The 14,146-nt window shown below is 36.4% G+C and overlaps 1 protein-coding gene across 1 annotated transcript in view; it reads left to right on the top strand.

The window, feature by feature from the left end:
* The window catches only part of NKAIN3 (sodium/potassium transporting ATPase interacting 3), a gene marked incomplete at both ends in the record, with an annotated part of 672,646 nt that overhangs the window by 622,511 nt on the left and 35,989 nt on the right, over positions 1 to 14,146 (top strand). The window contains one exon of the mRNA XM_080695337.1: positions 8,919 to 8,979. Within this exon, the coding sequence (XP_080551463.1) occupies positions 8,919 to 8,979 (61 nt within the window). The remainder of the gene's footprint in view (positions 1 to 8,918; positions 8,980 to 14,146) is intronic.

The following is a 14,146-nucleotide window of genomic DNA, read 5'->3' as shown; positions in this document are numbered from 1 at the left end:
TTAGCAAGCAACTTTAGGGATGAGGTAACATTTTCTTCTTCCCATTCCCAATGCAAAGTACACTTGGGCTGAAGATGTGGCTTAGTGGTATAACATTTGCCTAGCAAGCATGAGGCCTTGGGTTTAATCCCCAGTGCTAAATAAATAAATGAAAAGGCAAATTAGCTTCCATTTCTATATGCAGTTCAGGAGCTGGGCTTTGTGGCGTGTACCTATAATTCCAGTACTTGGGAGGCTGAGACAGGATTTCAGGTCAGAAGCCAGCATCAGCCATTTAGTGAGACACTAAGCAATTTAGTAAGACTCCATTTACAAATAAAAAAAAAATAAAAAGGGTTGGGGGTATAGCTCAAATGCCCCTGGGTTTAATCCCCAGTACAACAAAAGAAGAAAAAAAAAAGCTCAGTGTTCCCTTCCTACCAGATAGTCCTCTGTGTGCAAGTATCCATCATGCCCTAAGGGACATGAGAAATGTAGCAAAGGGATATGAAGCTCATGCTGCTCTGTAAATAATATAGTCCTTTGTCTCTAACCCAGAATCTCTATAATAGTAATATACTAATTAATTTATAAGTAAGGTAAAAAATTAAAACCTTGGACAAATCTGACATTAGGTAGCTATGCTTTCTCTTATAAGCAAATTAATACCAACGCAAATGAATTGCATACATAAACTTTCTAAAAAAAATGCTCAACTAATTGCATTCACTAGGACAAAGCTCTACACAAACCAAAGTGTGCCAGCCTCTACTCGCCTGCCAAGGAGCCTTCCTCAAAGATTTTATAGAGTCATTTAGAATCTGAGAAAAAAAAACTCATAAAGAGCATTTTAGAATTTCGTGTTAAATGGGGAAGTTTCTTATTATTCAAAGGTCACGTGAATAATAAGAAATTTAGGAAAGTGTTTGAGGTGTTTCTCCTGTTCAAGGATCCTTTTGACTTCCCATAAACCCACTTCCTTTCTCACCAATGCCTCTCCTCTCTGCATTTCCTAGATAAGCTTTACTCATCCAACTGTTTCAACTAAAAGTGGTTCCTGGAGACTCAGGATTTCAGAGATGACTTAATTCTTTGATTCTCTCTTAATAAGATCTACAAGTAGAAATACACATAGCCAATGGTTGTGGTCCAAGTGTCTGCATGTGTGAGACTTAATCCTGCCAATACTTACACAGGGCCTGTGGGTCAAAACAAATCAATTCCAGGTTCAAATCCTATTTGCAGAAACTAATCAATCTCTACACAAAAAATGGTGTTCAAATCTAGTCTTATGTCATTTGCATGCATATAAACATATCAAAGAAAATGGAATTCATGCTGTCCTAATTTATGATGCAGAAAAGAAAATAACAGAATACTATAAAGAAATAGATGGCTTTAATGGAAGGGGAAGTTATATTTAACAGGAATAGCTCTTTCAAACTTTACTAAGAGCAGAAATAATCAGGATTATCATCCTGTTGTTATTTATTTTGCATTTGTTTGCTATTGGCAAGAGTGCATTTTATTCCATTTCTTGTAGACAAGCAGAAAGCCACAGGGACTCTTTCAACTTGTATTCCGGAAAGCCAAGAAATACACATGTCAGCCATCTCCAGTTTGGTGATTAACAGGATGTCTAGACAGGTTCTTGTGAGGATAACATTATTAATTAAACAGCAGTTTGGTTAATCACAATAGCAAAAGTAATTTTTGAATAAATATTTTATGAATGCACCCATCAATAAAGCAAAGTAAATGGAAAGTTTTAATTAATTCATTTGTGATAATATTAAGATTATGGTTGGTAAATTCTGTTTGAGGGCCTAGAGAATGATCTAATATTTTGACTGTGGCATGTCTTTGTATTATTGTTTCCAGCTAATGGCACTATATATTTCAATTACCTGGCCAAAAATCCTTTCATGTCATCTCTCAAGATAACAGTAAGGTCCATTAGTGAGCAATTGGACCTGACAAATTTTCTCTTGGTAGATATTGTTCTGTTCTTTTAAAACTGTGCATTTTGTCAGCAAGAAAAAATTTGCTGGAGATGGAAGGATAGTGTATCTGTCAGCATTCTTACAGTTATAATCTGATATGTGCATGTATGCCTCTACTATCTTGTACTCCATTAAGATATATAACTACAATGCACCAAAAAACAAAAATAAATTAAATTAAAATTGACCACATAACTTAGAGGAAAGGAGATTTATTTTCTTATGGTTCCACATTCAGTTCATTTGAAGCTGGGAACCTTGGATCTCAGGGCATGGTGGTGGGAGGAGGGAAGAGGGAGAGCACAGGGGCTGTGCTCCTCACATCATGGAGGCCAGAAGCAAGAGCAAGAGTGAGGGAAGGAGGAACCATATAACCCTCATGGCCACACCCCCAGCCAAGGCCACCACACAGATAAATTTATTTTAATGGATTTATCCACTGTTGGGATTACAACCCTATGACTCAATTACAACACTTTCAAACATCAATTTATGAGCTCTCCAAGGATGAATTTTATTTCTAACTATAACAGATAGTGTGCTGCTACTACAGTTAAATACCTGGGCTTAGTTTCTTTTAATAAACAGGGTTACTATTTAGAAAAATAATATATTGATATTATCCACATAGACATTGATATTATCCACAAATATACATTGATATTATCCACATAGACAGTGGATATTTTTATTTTATTTTATTTTATTTTTAGACAGTGGATATTTTTAAAAATCAGTTAATCTAGCCAGGCATGGTAGCACACGCTTGTAATCCCCACACTTGGGAGGCAGAGACAGGAGGATCACGCAAGTTCGAAGCCAGACACGCTGGCTTAAGAGACCCTGTTTCCAAAAATAAAAAAGTATAAAATAGTTCTGGAAGTATAGCCCAGAGGTAGAAGGGCTTCCAGGAGCCCCAGTACCACCAAAAAAATCAGTTAATCTAATATTTCTAGCATAAAGTATTGCCTTAAGCTGTAGAGAAGAAATACAAGCTACAATGAACTGAAATGAACACATTTCTGAAAAAAATATCCGAAAAGCTTGCTCTCTTTTGCCTTCATTAAAGTTCACCTGTGCTAATCTTACGCATTCTTTCTAACTTGCTCAATGTCTGGTCCTATCCCTAGACCTTTCTTTTTTTTTTTTTTTTTTTTTTTTTTTGGTGGTACTGGGGTTCCTGGAAGCCCTTCTACCTCCGGGATACACTCCCACGGGCTACACTCCCAAACCTATTTTTTAATATTTTTATGTGGAAACAGAGTCTCTTAAGCCAGCGAGGCTGTCTTCGAACCAGCGCGATCCTCCTGTCTCCGCCTCCCAAGCGCGGGGATTACAAGCGTGCGCCACCACGCCCGGCTAGACCTTTCTTTTTATTTTAATTATACTTAAGTGAATGATGAAATCATAGCTACAAAGCTTGCATCTACTTATTAAAATGTTAGTCATCTTGTCAACCTCTTTCTCTTCAGCCTGGTAAAATGTTTGCATTAGAATCATATAATGGTTCCCTACCAAAAAAAATTTCCTATTATAAGATTCCTTATAGGGCATTTGGATTTGGATTTTTAAATATATAAACATATAACACAATTTATAAGTCAGCTATTAGCGGGTAATATCTTCTAGGCCTATGATAACAGCTGGAAGACAAACTAAAAGTTGGCAATATAAACTTAGTTATAGGTTAAGATTTTTCTATTGGAATGGAATTTTTTCCAAGGGAAAGTGCTCTCCTGTTGAATTTTCAGGCTCAATTCCATCAAATTAACTCTACATATTGATATGTTAGAATAGTGTTTCAGCATGACTGGGTTTGCTCTCCAGGGACCTTCTCATCAATCCTCTGGCCTTTCTTCCAGTAAATGCCAATAGACCAGCCAGTAAATGCTGATGGGCCTACCAATAAATGCTGATAGGTCCAGACATGCCAAATTGAATACGCCAATGTTAGAAAATATCAAAAATATATGTTCCTTGTCAAAGAGACTAACAATATGCTAATATATACATTAGACATCATTTTTATCTCAAAAGACATCAATAAAAATGATAGTTCATCTTTAAATTAACATTAAGGTATAGATAGAAATGTTACATTTTTCTTTAAAAGAATAGTCTACTAGAATAGGAAAAGAATATTTGTTATAGTATTGAATTATGAAAGCCTTGTCTTATACTGTAAAAGTCTTAATCAATCAATATGTTCTAATGTATCTTTTCTTACCTCACACCTAACTATATGCAAAAATAAAATTTTGTGATTTTTAAGTGATTATTTAACTTTGATGTGGAAAATATGGAATATAAAAGCTCTCATGCAACTATGGGCTTATTATCCAATAAGGGCCTTTCAAGATAAAATTGGTAATGCAGCATCTAAATTTCTGTCTGTGTGTAAAACAACAGAATGAGGTCACAAATAATTCAGTCATAATATAATTCATCCATTCTACCTCTATTTTTCTTCTTCTTTGCATTGAAACTGAAAGTTACCCAGAGGGGCAGTCATTTTAGTCCCAATAAGAAGAGACCCTTGACCTGTTTGGCTGAAACTTGGTCTAGCTCTTTAAGGCTCAAAAGAAATCTTACCTATCAATATTTATGTAATCAGAACTCAGATCGCCTGAATTTATTAATCTAATGGTCACACTATTTCAAATGGCTTTACTCATTTTTTGCAAGAATCTGTAGACTGAAGATAAAACTGTGGACATACACATACATTTTATTTTTTGTTAAATAGCAAAGCTAACATGTATCCTTCTTTTAGTATAAGTTCTTTGTTAGGTACAAGGCAAAATACAAACAATGAAAAAATGCAAACAATGACCTAATTAAAATTAAAAGACAAGACTACCCAAGTTTAAAATTGTCAATAAAACTTTTGGAAATAAATGCTGTTTAAAATAATTATGGTCTGCTTTTAGGACACATACTTAAAGTTATAACAACATAAACCACATAGATGTGCAAATACTAAATTCATGATGATAGTTTTCTACCCTGTATCAAAAGACAGCATTTGCTGAGAGGAAAAGATCAATATACAAAATGATTCCTTGAAGTTCCTTTCAAGTCGCTTTTTACTTCATACATTAAAATTTCAGTAATTAAGCCGGGCGTGGTGGCGCATGCTTGTAATCCCCGCGCTTGGGAGGCAGAGACAGGAGGATCGCGCAGGTTCGAAGCCAGCCGCGCGTGCTGGCTTAGGAGACCCTGTTTCCAAATAAAAATGCAAAAATAGGTCTGGGAGTGTAGCCCGGAGGTAGAAGGGCTTCCAGGAACCCCAGTACCACCAAAAAAAAAAAAAAAAAATTTCAGTAATTACTTCAGTATCACTTCTTCATCTACCGTAGCTCAAGCTGTGCAGACACCCTACTGAGAACCTAAAATACAAGTTTATAAATGTGGTAGACAGGATTATGGTCCCCAAAATGTTCCCACATCCTAATCCTGCAGCCTTGAACAAATTGCTATTTGTGGCTCAGTGGACTGAATTAAGGTTGCAAATAGAAGTAAAGTGATAATCAGGTGTCCTTCAAAAATGCCTTAAATTGGAAGAGTAACCAAGATTGTCAAGGTTTTTTTCAATATAATCACTTGCACCCTTCAAAGTGGAGCAAGAAAACAGAAAAGGGAGAAACACAGAGACCACTGCAGCTGCCTGAGAAAAAGATCAGCCAGTGTTGCTCGACTGCAAACAGAGGGATGCAGCCATGAGACAAGGGATGCAGATATCTTATGAAGCTAGGGAAAGCAAGAAATGAACTTTGCCAGATCTTCCAGAAGAGAAACAACCCTCCTGACACTTTGATTTTAGCTAACGAGTCCCATTTCAGGCTTCTAACCTCCAGCACTGTAAAATAATAAAATAATAAATTTGTCTTGTTTGACATCACTAAGTTTGTGTTATTATTAGTGGCAACACAAAACCAATACAACAGAGCTCTTGGTACATACATGCAGGTACATACACATGCACATGCCCATAAGGGAGAGTCCACTATGGACTAGAAAACTGTGCAGATGTCTTCCAATATGTGATTTAGTAAGAAAATGTACCAGTGTTGTGAAGCCACCACTAACACTTGCTGACATAAAGAAAAAAATGGCAATAAATAAAGCTTTATTCCTTAAGACTTTATTTAAATTAATAAAACAACATCAAATTAATAAATGGTCAAAGAATTTCTGTTGATTTATAGAGAATGCTAATAAAATATTAAAATGATTCAGATGCAGTAAAATTATTACAAAGTAAAGTGATGCCATTTTGTTTTCTTGATCTATTTTTTAAATGAAAATAACCTGTAAGGGTATTAATAAGGGTATGGCAAAGCGAGCATTGTTAGTTACTGCTAGAGTAGGATAAGGGATATTGCTAACTTATTTTTTGTTGTTTTTAACTAATACATAATAATTATACATATTTATTGGATTAAATATTGCAAAATAGCTAGGAGAGGATTTTGAATATTCTTACCACAGAAAAATTATATAACCTTTTCAAAAACCAATTCAATAATATGTAAAAAATAAGTAATATAAGTTTTTGAGGGCACTTTTACTATGATAACTCTATTTCTGGAAATCAGATAGTGAAAAATATAGAAAAATAATTAATATTTGTTATAATGTTATTTATCATGGAAAATGACTTTCAATACTATAATAGTACTTAAATACATCACAATATGTTGAGAAAATGCTAACTTATGTAGTTATTAATAATTAAGGTTATGACAAATATTGGGTCATAAAAGTAGAACTGTGAATTATAGCAACTGTGTAAAAGAAGATTGGAAGGAAATCCATTAGAAAGTGATTAGTGATGGAGAATAGACCATTTCTTTCTTCTGTATGGGACTGGTTTATCGAATGAGCTGGAATACAGCCAAAGGACAGTTTTACTCATTCTCCCAGTGCTGCTTGGTGTTCTTGCTCTATCTCACCCTTCTGATCATATTTCAAGCAGAATTTCTAGGCCTTTTGGCTCCTCTAAACATCAATTTTTCTGGTCCAGGTCTAGGACAATGCACACTCTCACCCATTAAAAACTCTGCTCCTCTGCTTGAGCCTGATTTTACTTGCGGATTTGTGTGAGAAGGGGACATGTAGCTACCTTGTCCTCTTCTTACTGCACCTCTTCATAGGCTGCTCTTTTAGTTTGTTCCAAGAATGAAATGGAAGGAAGGATGAGGAAGCAGGGGTCAGGAGTGGGGCCTTACCATGACTGGTTCAGCTGTAATCTGGCAGGAGATGCTCCCACCCTGGCCCTCCTTGGAAATCCTCACCTGCTTTTGTGAATTGTCAGCCTCTTGGTTAGCCATTTAATGTGCCTACCCACCTTCTGTACCCAAAGTACCAGCATCCTCCTGATGTCACCTGTTCAAAGCAGGAAGTCCTTTTGAGTGGAGTCCAAATTCAAAACAGCAGAGAAAGCTCTCTTCAGAGGTGTTTGTCTTCATCGTGTATTCCTAACGCCAGGCATGCAAGTCCTGCACAGCCCTCAGATGCCATGCCCACCCAGTTCAGTCTCTTCACACTGTCAACCAGAAATCTGTCCCGCCAGCCACAGCCTATTGTCTTATGACTCTTCCAAGCATGAGTTGGGTGCCAAGCTCCTCAGACACTCCTCTGAGGCACTCTTCACTGGGTTCAAAAGAAGGAAATGTGCCAGGGGGTGTGGAACCCAGCAGGCAGCTCCTTCCCTCAGTAAGGCCTTATAAAACCTCACTACCTAACTTTTCAGCTTTCCAGGGCTTCTTGGTCTTTGTTCATACTCTATTATTGTTGTTATTGTTGTTGGTGCTGGTGGTTGTGGTGGTGGTAGCGGTACTAGGGATTGAACCTAGGATCATTTTTCCTCTGAACTACACTCCCAGCCCTATTTAATTTTTATTTTGAGACAGGGTCTCACTAAGTTGCTGAGATTGGCCTCGAACTTCTGATCCTCCTGCTTCTCAGACTCTCAAGTAATGGGGTTAGAAGCCTGTACCACCACACCTGTAGTCTTGAGATAAATTAAAACTCAGGAGCCTAATCCATGTTGGAAGCTGGAAATTCTAAATGTATTTTTAGCTGCAGTGGGAACTCCAGCCTTTGACACCAGGGCTATGAGAAAAGTTTCCTTTCAAATGTGATTTTATAATGACAATGCAGGTGGAAACAGACTTTAACAATAGAAAGAAAGGCAAGAAGATAGACTACAGAACTTGGAGTAATTTTAGGCTAGACTAGATTCATTGACAATTTTGTCCTCCCAGAATTGTAATGTGAAATAAAAATAATCTTCTCAGTATAATAAGTGCAGGAAACATATGAAAAGCTACAAAGGCTCCACTCCATGCTTGTATTTATTCTTTGAACGACTGGTATCCAAAGGATAAATTATCTCTTTCATTTTACCACTAACTAATCACCAGAAAGTTAATGCATTTTCTTATGATAAAATTAACAAAACAATTTAGTAGCTAGATAGAATTTACATTCTCAGAATATTTTTAATAATTGAGTAGATGGATGCTATTTAATTTATAAGCAGCATGTTTTGACTTTTTGTGGCTATTAAACATTAAAATAGTCAAAGTAGTAATGAGCAAAGTACAAATTGCTCTATAAATAGTAAAAACAAAAAAATATATGTTATGAATAATCTGTGCTGATTTGTAAATCTCAAATCAAAGTCTAAGTGAAATATCTAGAAATTGTTTATCCCCCCATTCCTGTCTGCTTTTTAGAAAACTATTAAGGTGATAGGGAAATTAAAAGACTCTTTAAATAACAGCTATGTATTTAAAAAAATAATATTTTACTGAAAATTTATAGAAGTTACTAATGTGTATACTATATCTTTATCTATTATATTATATAGGTTACCCAGGGACATTTGGCATAGATTTGTAAAGTGTCTGCTCTTTTCCTCCCTCACAGTTGGTTGGCTTTGTGTATGCCTGCTATGTGATCAGCATTTCCATGGAAGAAGAAGATACCTGTAAGTACTGTTATATTTCCCTGAAGGTTCATTTTGGATGAGATACAGCTTCCAAGGCTAGTCCTTACAGGACAACTAATTCTTTCATATTTAGAATCTAAAATGATTGATCTCAGCATAGAAGTTATAGTCAAAGGCTGGCAAACTACTCTGCACACAAAGTGGCACTAAATACCGAAACACTCTAAGTTGTATGACTACATGCACAGAAACTCTGAAGTCTAAGTATTGCTGTCATATCAAATCTCAGTAACTTCCCATCAGAGACCTAAACAATATGCTGAGTAGATAATTAGGGCTTGTTTTATTTACCACTAATTATGAGTTTGCTGGTGGCAGAACTCCGAAGTTTGATTAATAGGAGTAATACCAAAATAATACATTGTAGCAAGATTGATATGTATATAAACTAAGTAAAATGCAATGAGAAAATGAAAACCTACAACCTTCAGGGTGGAATATAAATAAATACCAGAGATGCTAAAAAAAAAAAAAACAGAGTGAGTGGGATGCTTACAAGGTAAGCAGAGCACCCAGAAGAGAGACATATTTTATAAACTGAAGTTATGTAATAAGAGATTTAGCAGCATAGGTCAATAAACAGCACTTATTGTGCACCTGCTAATGTAAAAGTCTTCACACAACTCTCTCACTGCCTTGTGTAATCCCAAAGAAAATTCCAATTTACTTTTAAAAATGAGTTGTCTTCCATAAATTATATCTAACTAAACCGAAGATTTGATTTTGTTATTACAATTATTATATGAATTACAAAATGGACAAAATGAGAATGAATAGCTAGCCATTACAACTTCTTTCTAGAACAAAACTTCAAAGATGCCTGATGAATTCTCCTCACCAAATAGATCTAGTGCCTGATGTACAGACTCCACTAGATAATGGGATCGTCCCTCAATGTATTTAACCAAATGTATGAAATATTAGACTTTGAGATTTATTATCTCAGGCAACAAAAACATACAAACATATTGCATCATATATTGTATGCTTATTTGGGATTTTTCTTTTTAATGTTGAGTGAACCAGAGTTTCTGACACATTAAAATAGAGTTGTAATGACTACCAGATTTCACTTTGAGGTTAACTTTAAAGACCGTGTTTTCAAACATGTCATTTAATAAATCAGACCAAGTTAATGTATAGAAAGTCAGTAGCAAGCCAGGTGTGGTGGCTCATGCTTGTAAGCCCAGCATTTAGGAGGCTGAGACCTGAGGATTGCAGTTCCAGACAGCCTCAGCTACTTAGTGAGGCCCTCTGCAACTCAGTGAGACCTGGTTTCAAAATAAAAGGAATTAAAAAAAAAAATAGGGCAGGGGGTATAGCTCGGAGGTTGAATGCCCCTGCCCCAGACCCGCAAAAAGAAAAAAAGAAAGTCAGTAGCATGCTTCAACTCACAGGCAAGACAGGCTTCACAGCCAGAAGCAATTAGCTGAGCATGAACAATTTTAATTGGAATTGGGACTTAAAGGAAATTATTGGAATTTGGGCCAAATCAATAAATTGATTCACTGATAAATTCCATCTGACTCTCTTATAAGGTACTTTTTAGAAAGTATCCCCTAACCATGCTGCTACCACCACACTCCTTTTCTCTTTGCTGAATTGGTTGGAGGCTTTCAAAAGATTCCAGTCCTCAAGGGGGAAAAAAAGATGCTAGGTCTCAGTCCTTTCTTATTGTGGAAGGAAAAGCAGACTGATCACTAATCTCCTTGAGTAAAATTGGGAAATACAAAGTGGCATGTAAAATAAAAGACTCATCTAAACTTGGTAAACTTCATTTTGACCTTCTATCAGCCTTCTTTTAGAGTAATGATGTTGCTGTACATAGATTGCATCACAACTGGCAGATATTGTAGTCCCATTGACTTTGATGTCTTTAATTAACTTAAATTCCTCTATAGAAATATCTGAATCAGCTATTTTAATGCCCATCAAACTGAGATTGAAGCAGCTGCTAACAGACTATTCTATCAATGGTTTAATTCTAGTGTTTGTTATTAGGGCCATATATTAAGTTACCGAGAGACATCTGGATATAATAGTTGTGTTGCCATCAATTCAAATAATACTTAGAGTCAGAAAGAGCCTTAGGTGCTCAAAACAAAGTAAATGTGCCCAACTTAACATGATAATCTGCTGGAAGAGAGATGACAGTGAAAAGTAATCAAAAACCTTTTAGTCTGATAGTTCTCCAGCGAGGGCCATTTTACATTTTTATTGGAAGAAGTAGGAATCAAAAGTGCAGATGTAATTAAATTGTCTCAGCGTCTTCAGAAAGCAGATGTGAACCAAAAGTAATGTCTATGGCCAATTGTCATGATCTCATAGACTAGTACAATTTGTGCCAACACTTAGCTTTTAGGTACAGTAATGAACTGCCCTTTGGATATGACATTACCAACCCACAGTCAGAAAGATGTGTCCTTTAAATTGTTTTTCTAAAACTTAGATGCAAAATAAGTAAACAATACTGGTAACTTTCCAATTTGTCTAAGTGTATTTCTGGAAAGCTTATTCTAAAAGGTAACTGCAAATACAGTGTAATGTCACAGTATTTTGGCAGACAATATATCATTTATCATTTTGAATCCTCTGTGAACTAATGAAAATTTCTGCATTATTCAGAACACAAAGATAAGCCTTGTTCTTGGGCTGAAAGCTGTCAGCCAGCCTTAAAAATTAATAACAGCCTCTGCTTCTCTGCTCTGTACTGCCTAAGCAGTTCTATGGAACTAACATTTTAGGCCGACATTTCTTATGAAGGGTAATAAATGCTGAGAAAATATCCATCTCCAGCCACCCATCTCCTTAGTTACCTCTCAGCCTTTTTACTATTTCTTATATAGGTTATGATCATAGGTCAAAGACGATGAAATAAAAAGCTGGAAAAGGCAGAGTGCTAGGTGGTGGCCAGTGGTTTCTATCATTTCTTCTAATGAAAAAACCAATTTATATCTCTTTCTTCCATTTTATATTTTCTCTTTTATATACCTATCAATTTCTATGAGGATTTTTTGTGAGAATAGGCTTTTTGGAATCTGTAATCATAAACACCTGTCAATGTCTTGTTTGTGAACCATCTACTACTAAAAATGAACTTGCCATCTTGCTACTGTCTTAGACTCCCTTTAATGCAAGGAAGTGTAGAAACGGCAAAATATGCCCCAAAGTAATGCTTGATTGTATAAATACTGTCAGGCCTTTTCAGAGGATCTATTTTAACATTGCTTTTCATATTAGGATATAAATTGCACTTTGGACATTTATTTGGGCTCACAAAGTCTAGTCTGAGTTGCATATGTTTAATGGTGGGAAAGAAGCATATTTTAAAAGGAAATTAATCCCACAGATCTAGACTTTGAATTTTACATTGAAACGCTCAAAGTAGGTCTTTAGACTACCATTTGACCCTTGTTAAAATGCCTTTAGGGAACTCTTCTTTGGAAGAAAGCATGGCTATTGGAAAAACTTCCCGTATCTCTACTGTACTGAGGTGTCCTGCTGGGTGGTGTTCATGTATGTGCCTGCCTGCCCATGTATTCCTTCTAAGAGGATGAAATGATGTTACTATAGTAATGAAGAGTTGGAAACCTTTTTAGAAACTCTTGTCTGCTAAAAATTTACTATAGAAGCTAAGGGTAAAGGTACTAATTGATTAGCTTGAATGTTTATTTCTGAATTTCCTTCCTTGGTTTAAAATGTGTGGAGAAAACTCAGAACTAATGTGAGCACATCAGTCACGTGGGGAAGGATGTGGGAGGAACCTAACATCCCTCAGAAAAGAAAACTGGTTCACTGTTTTGTGCCTCTGACAATCTATGGACATTTGAGGTTGGAAAGACAAAAGAATCCTGTGAGAATCAAAGATAGAAAAAAGTGTGAGACTTGGTTCCTAAAGTTATGGTCATCAGTTCAAAGGAGTCACAGTGTTTGTCCACTATGATATTAAGAATCTACTTGTTCTCAGAGAGTAAAACTTTCCTTCAGTAACTCTGTGATTTGTTCTGTATAGGAACCTGATGCCTGATTCCTCTGTCTGCCTCACTAGAGCTTACATTTAAAGCCTGATGTATTTCTTGTAATTTGCTGAGATGGCTCTGCCAAACAGCTGCACAACCACCAACTAAACTCCCCACTAGAATAGAAAATTTATGAGGACAGGATATTTGTTTTTGTCCCTGCCATAACCCTAGAGTTTAGAAAATTGCTTTGCACATAGCATGCAATAAAATGTTGATTTCATGTTAATAAACAGCTTTTCTGGGCCCAGGAACTCATTTTTCAATATGGATTTTCAAACTTCAAGAACTACCTTTGATGAAATGATCCCACTTTATGTTTGTTTGTTTGTTTGTTTGTTTGTTTGTTTTTGTGGTACTGGGGATGGACCCGGGGACATTCTATCTCCAAGCTACATCCCCAGTCCTATTTTCTATTCTTTATTTTGAAACAGGGTCTCACTAAGTTGCAAAGGGCCTCACTAAGTAGCTGAGGCTGTCTGCAAACCACAATCCTCCGGTCTCAGTCTCCCGAAAGCTGAAATTACAAGTGTGCCCCACCACACCTGGCTTCCACCTTATGTTTAGATGCCCAATGCATTTACAGATATTGATTTGAGACAAGTGAAAATCCTGAATTTCTTTAACATAATTAGATATATTTTTAGTAACTTTAAGGTTATAATGTAGAAAGACAGATTAAACCACCATACCATATTAGAAGAGGAGTTTGGTTTTGGAGACTCCCAGACAAGATGTCCCTGAGAAAGCAGAGAGTTGGAAGGTAAATGCACTAAGAATAACCCAGTTACCTGGAATGAACTCATTTGCAAACTATAACTCAGGGGACAGAGCTACTGTAAAGAGTAGGGACAGTTGGTGGTGACCCCAGCCAGCCTGCACATGGGAAGGTCAGAAAACACAGGGTAGACTCCAGTGCTGTGATCCAGGATTCCAGTGTTTGGGTACAATATCAAGATAGTCTCCCCCAAGAACAATATCACAAGCATGAAAATACCCAAAGCAGAAACCCAAGCAGGACTTTCCAGTCCTGCTTAAACTCACAGGCAAGACAGAAAACACTGTTACTAAGATTAGCTCCAGTGTCAGCACTAACCTCACAGCAGTGCGGCTCCTGTGTTATTAGC

The sequence above is a fragment of the Muscardinus avellanarius genome, assembly GCF_963383645.1.
Source record: "Muscardinus avellanarius genome assembly, chromosome: 4".
Classification (NCBI taxonomy): domain Eukaryota; kingdom Metazoa; phylum Chordata; class Mammalia; order Rodentia; family Gliridae; genus Muscardinus; species Muscardinus avellanarius.
The sequence above is the reverse complement of the archived record's forward strand: the minus strand, read 5'-3'. Positions and strand labels throughout refer to the sequence as shown.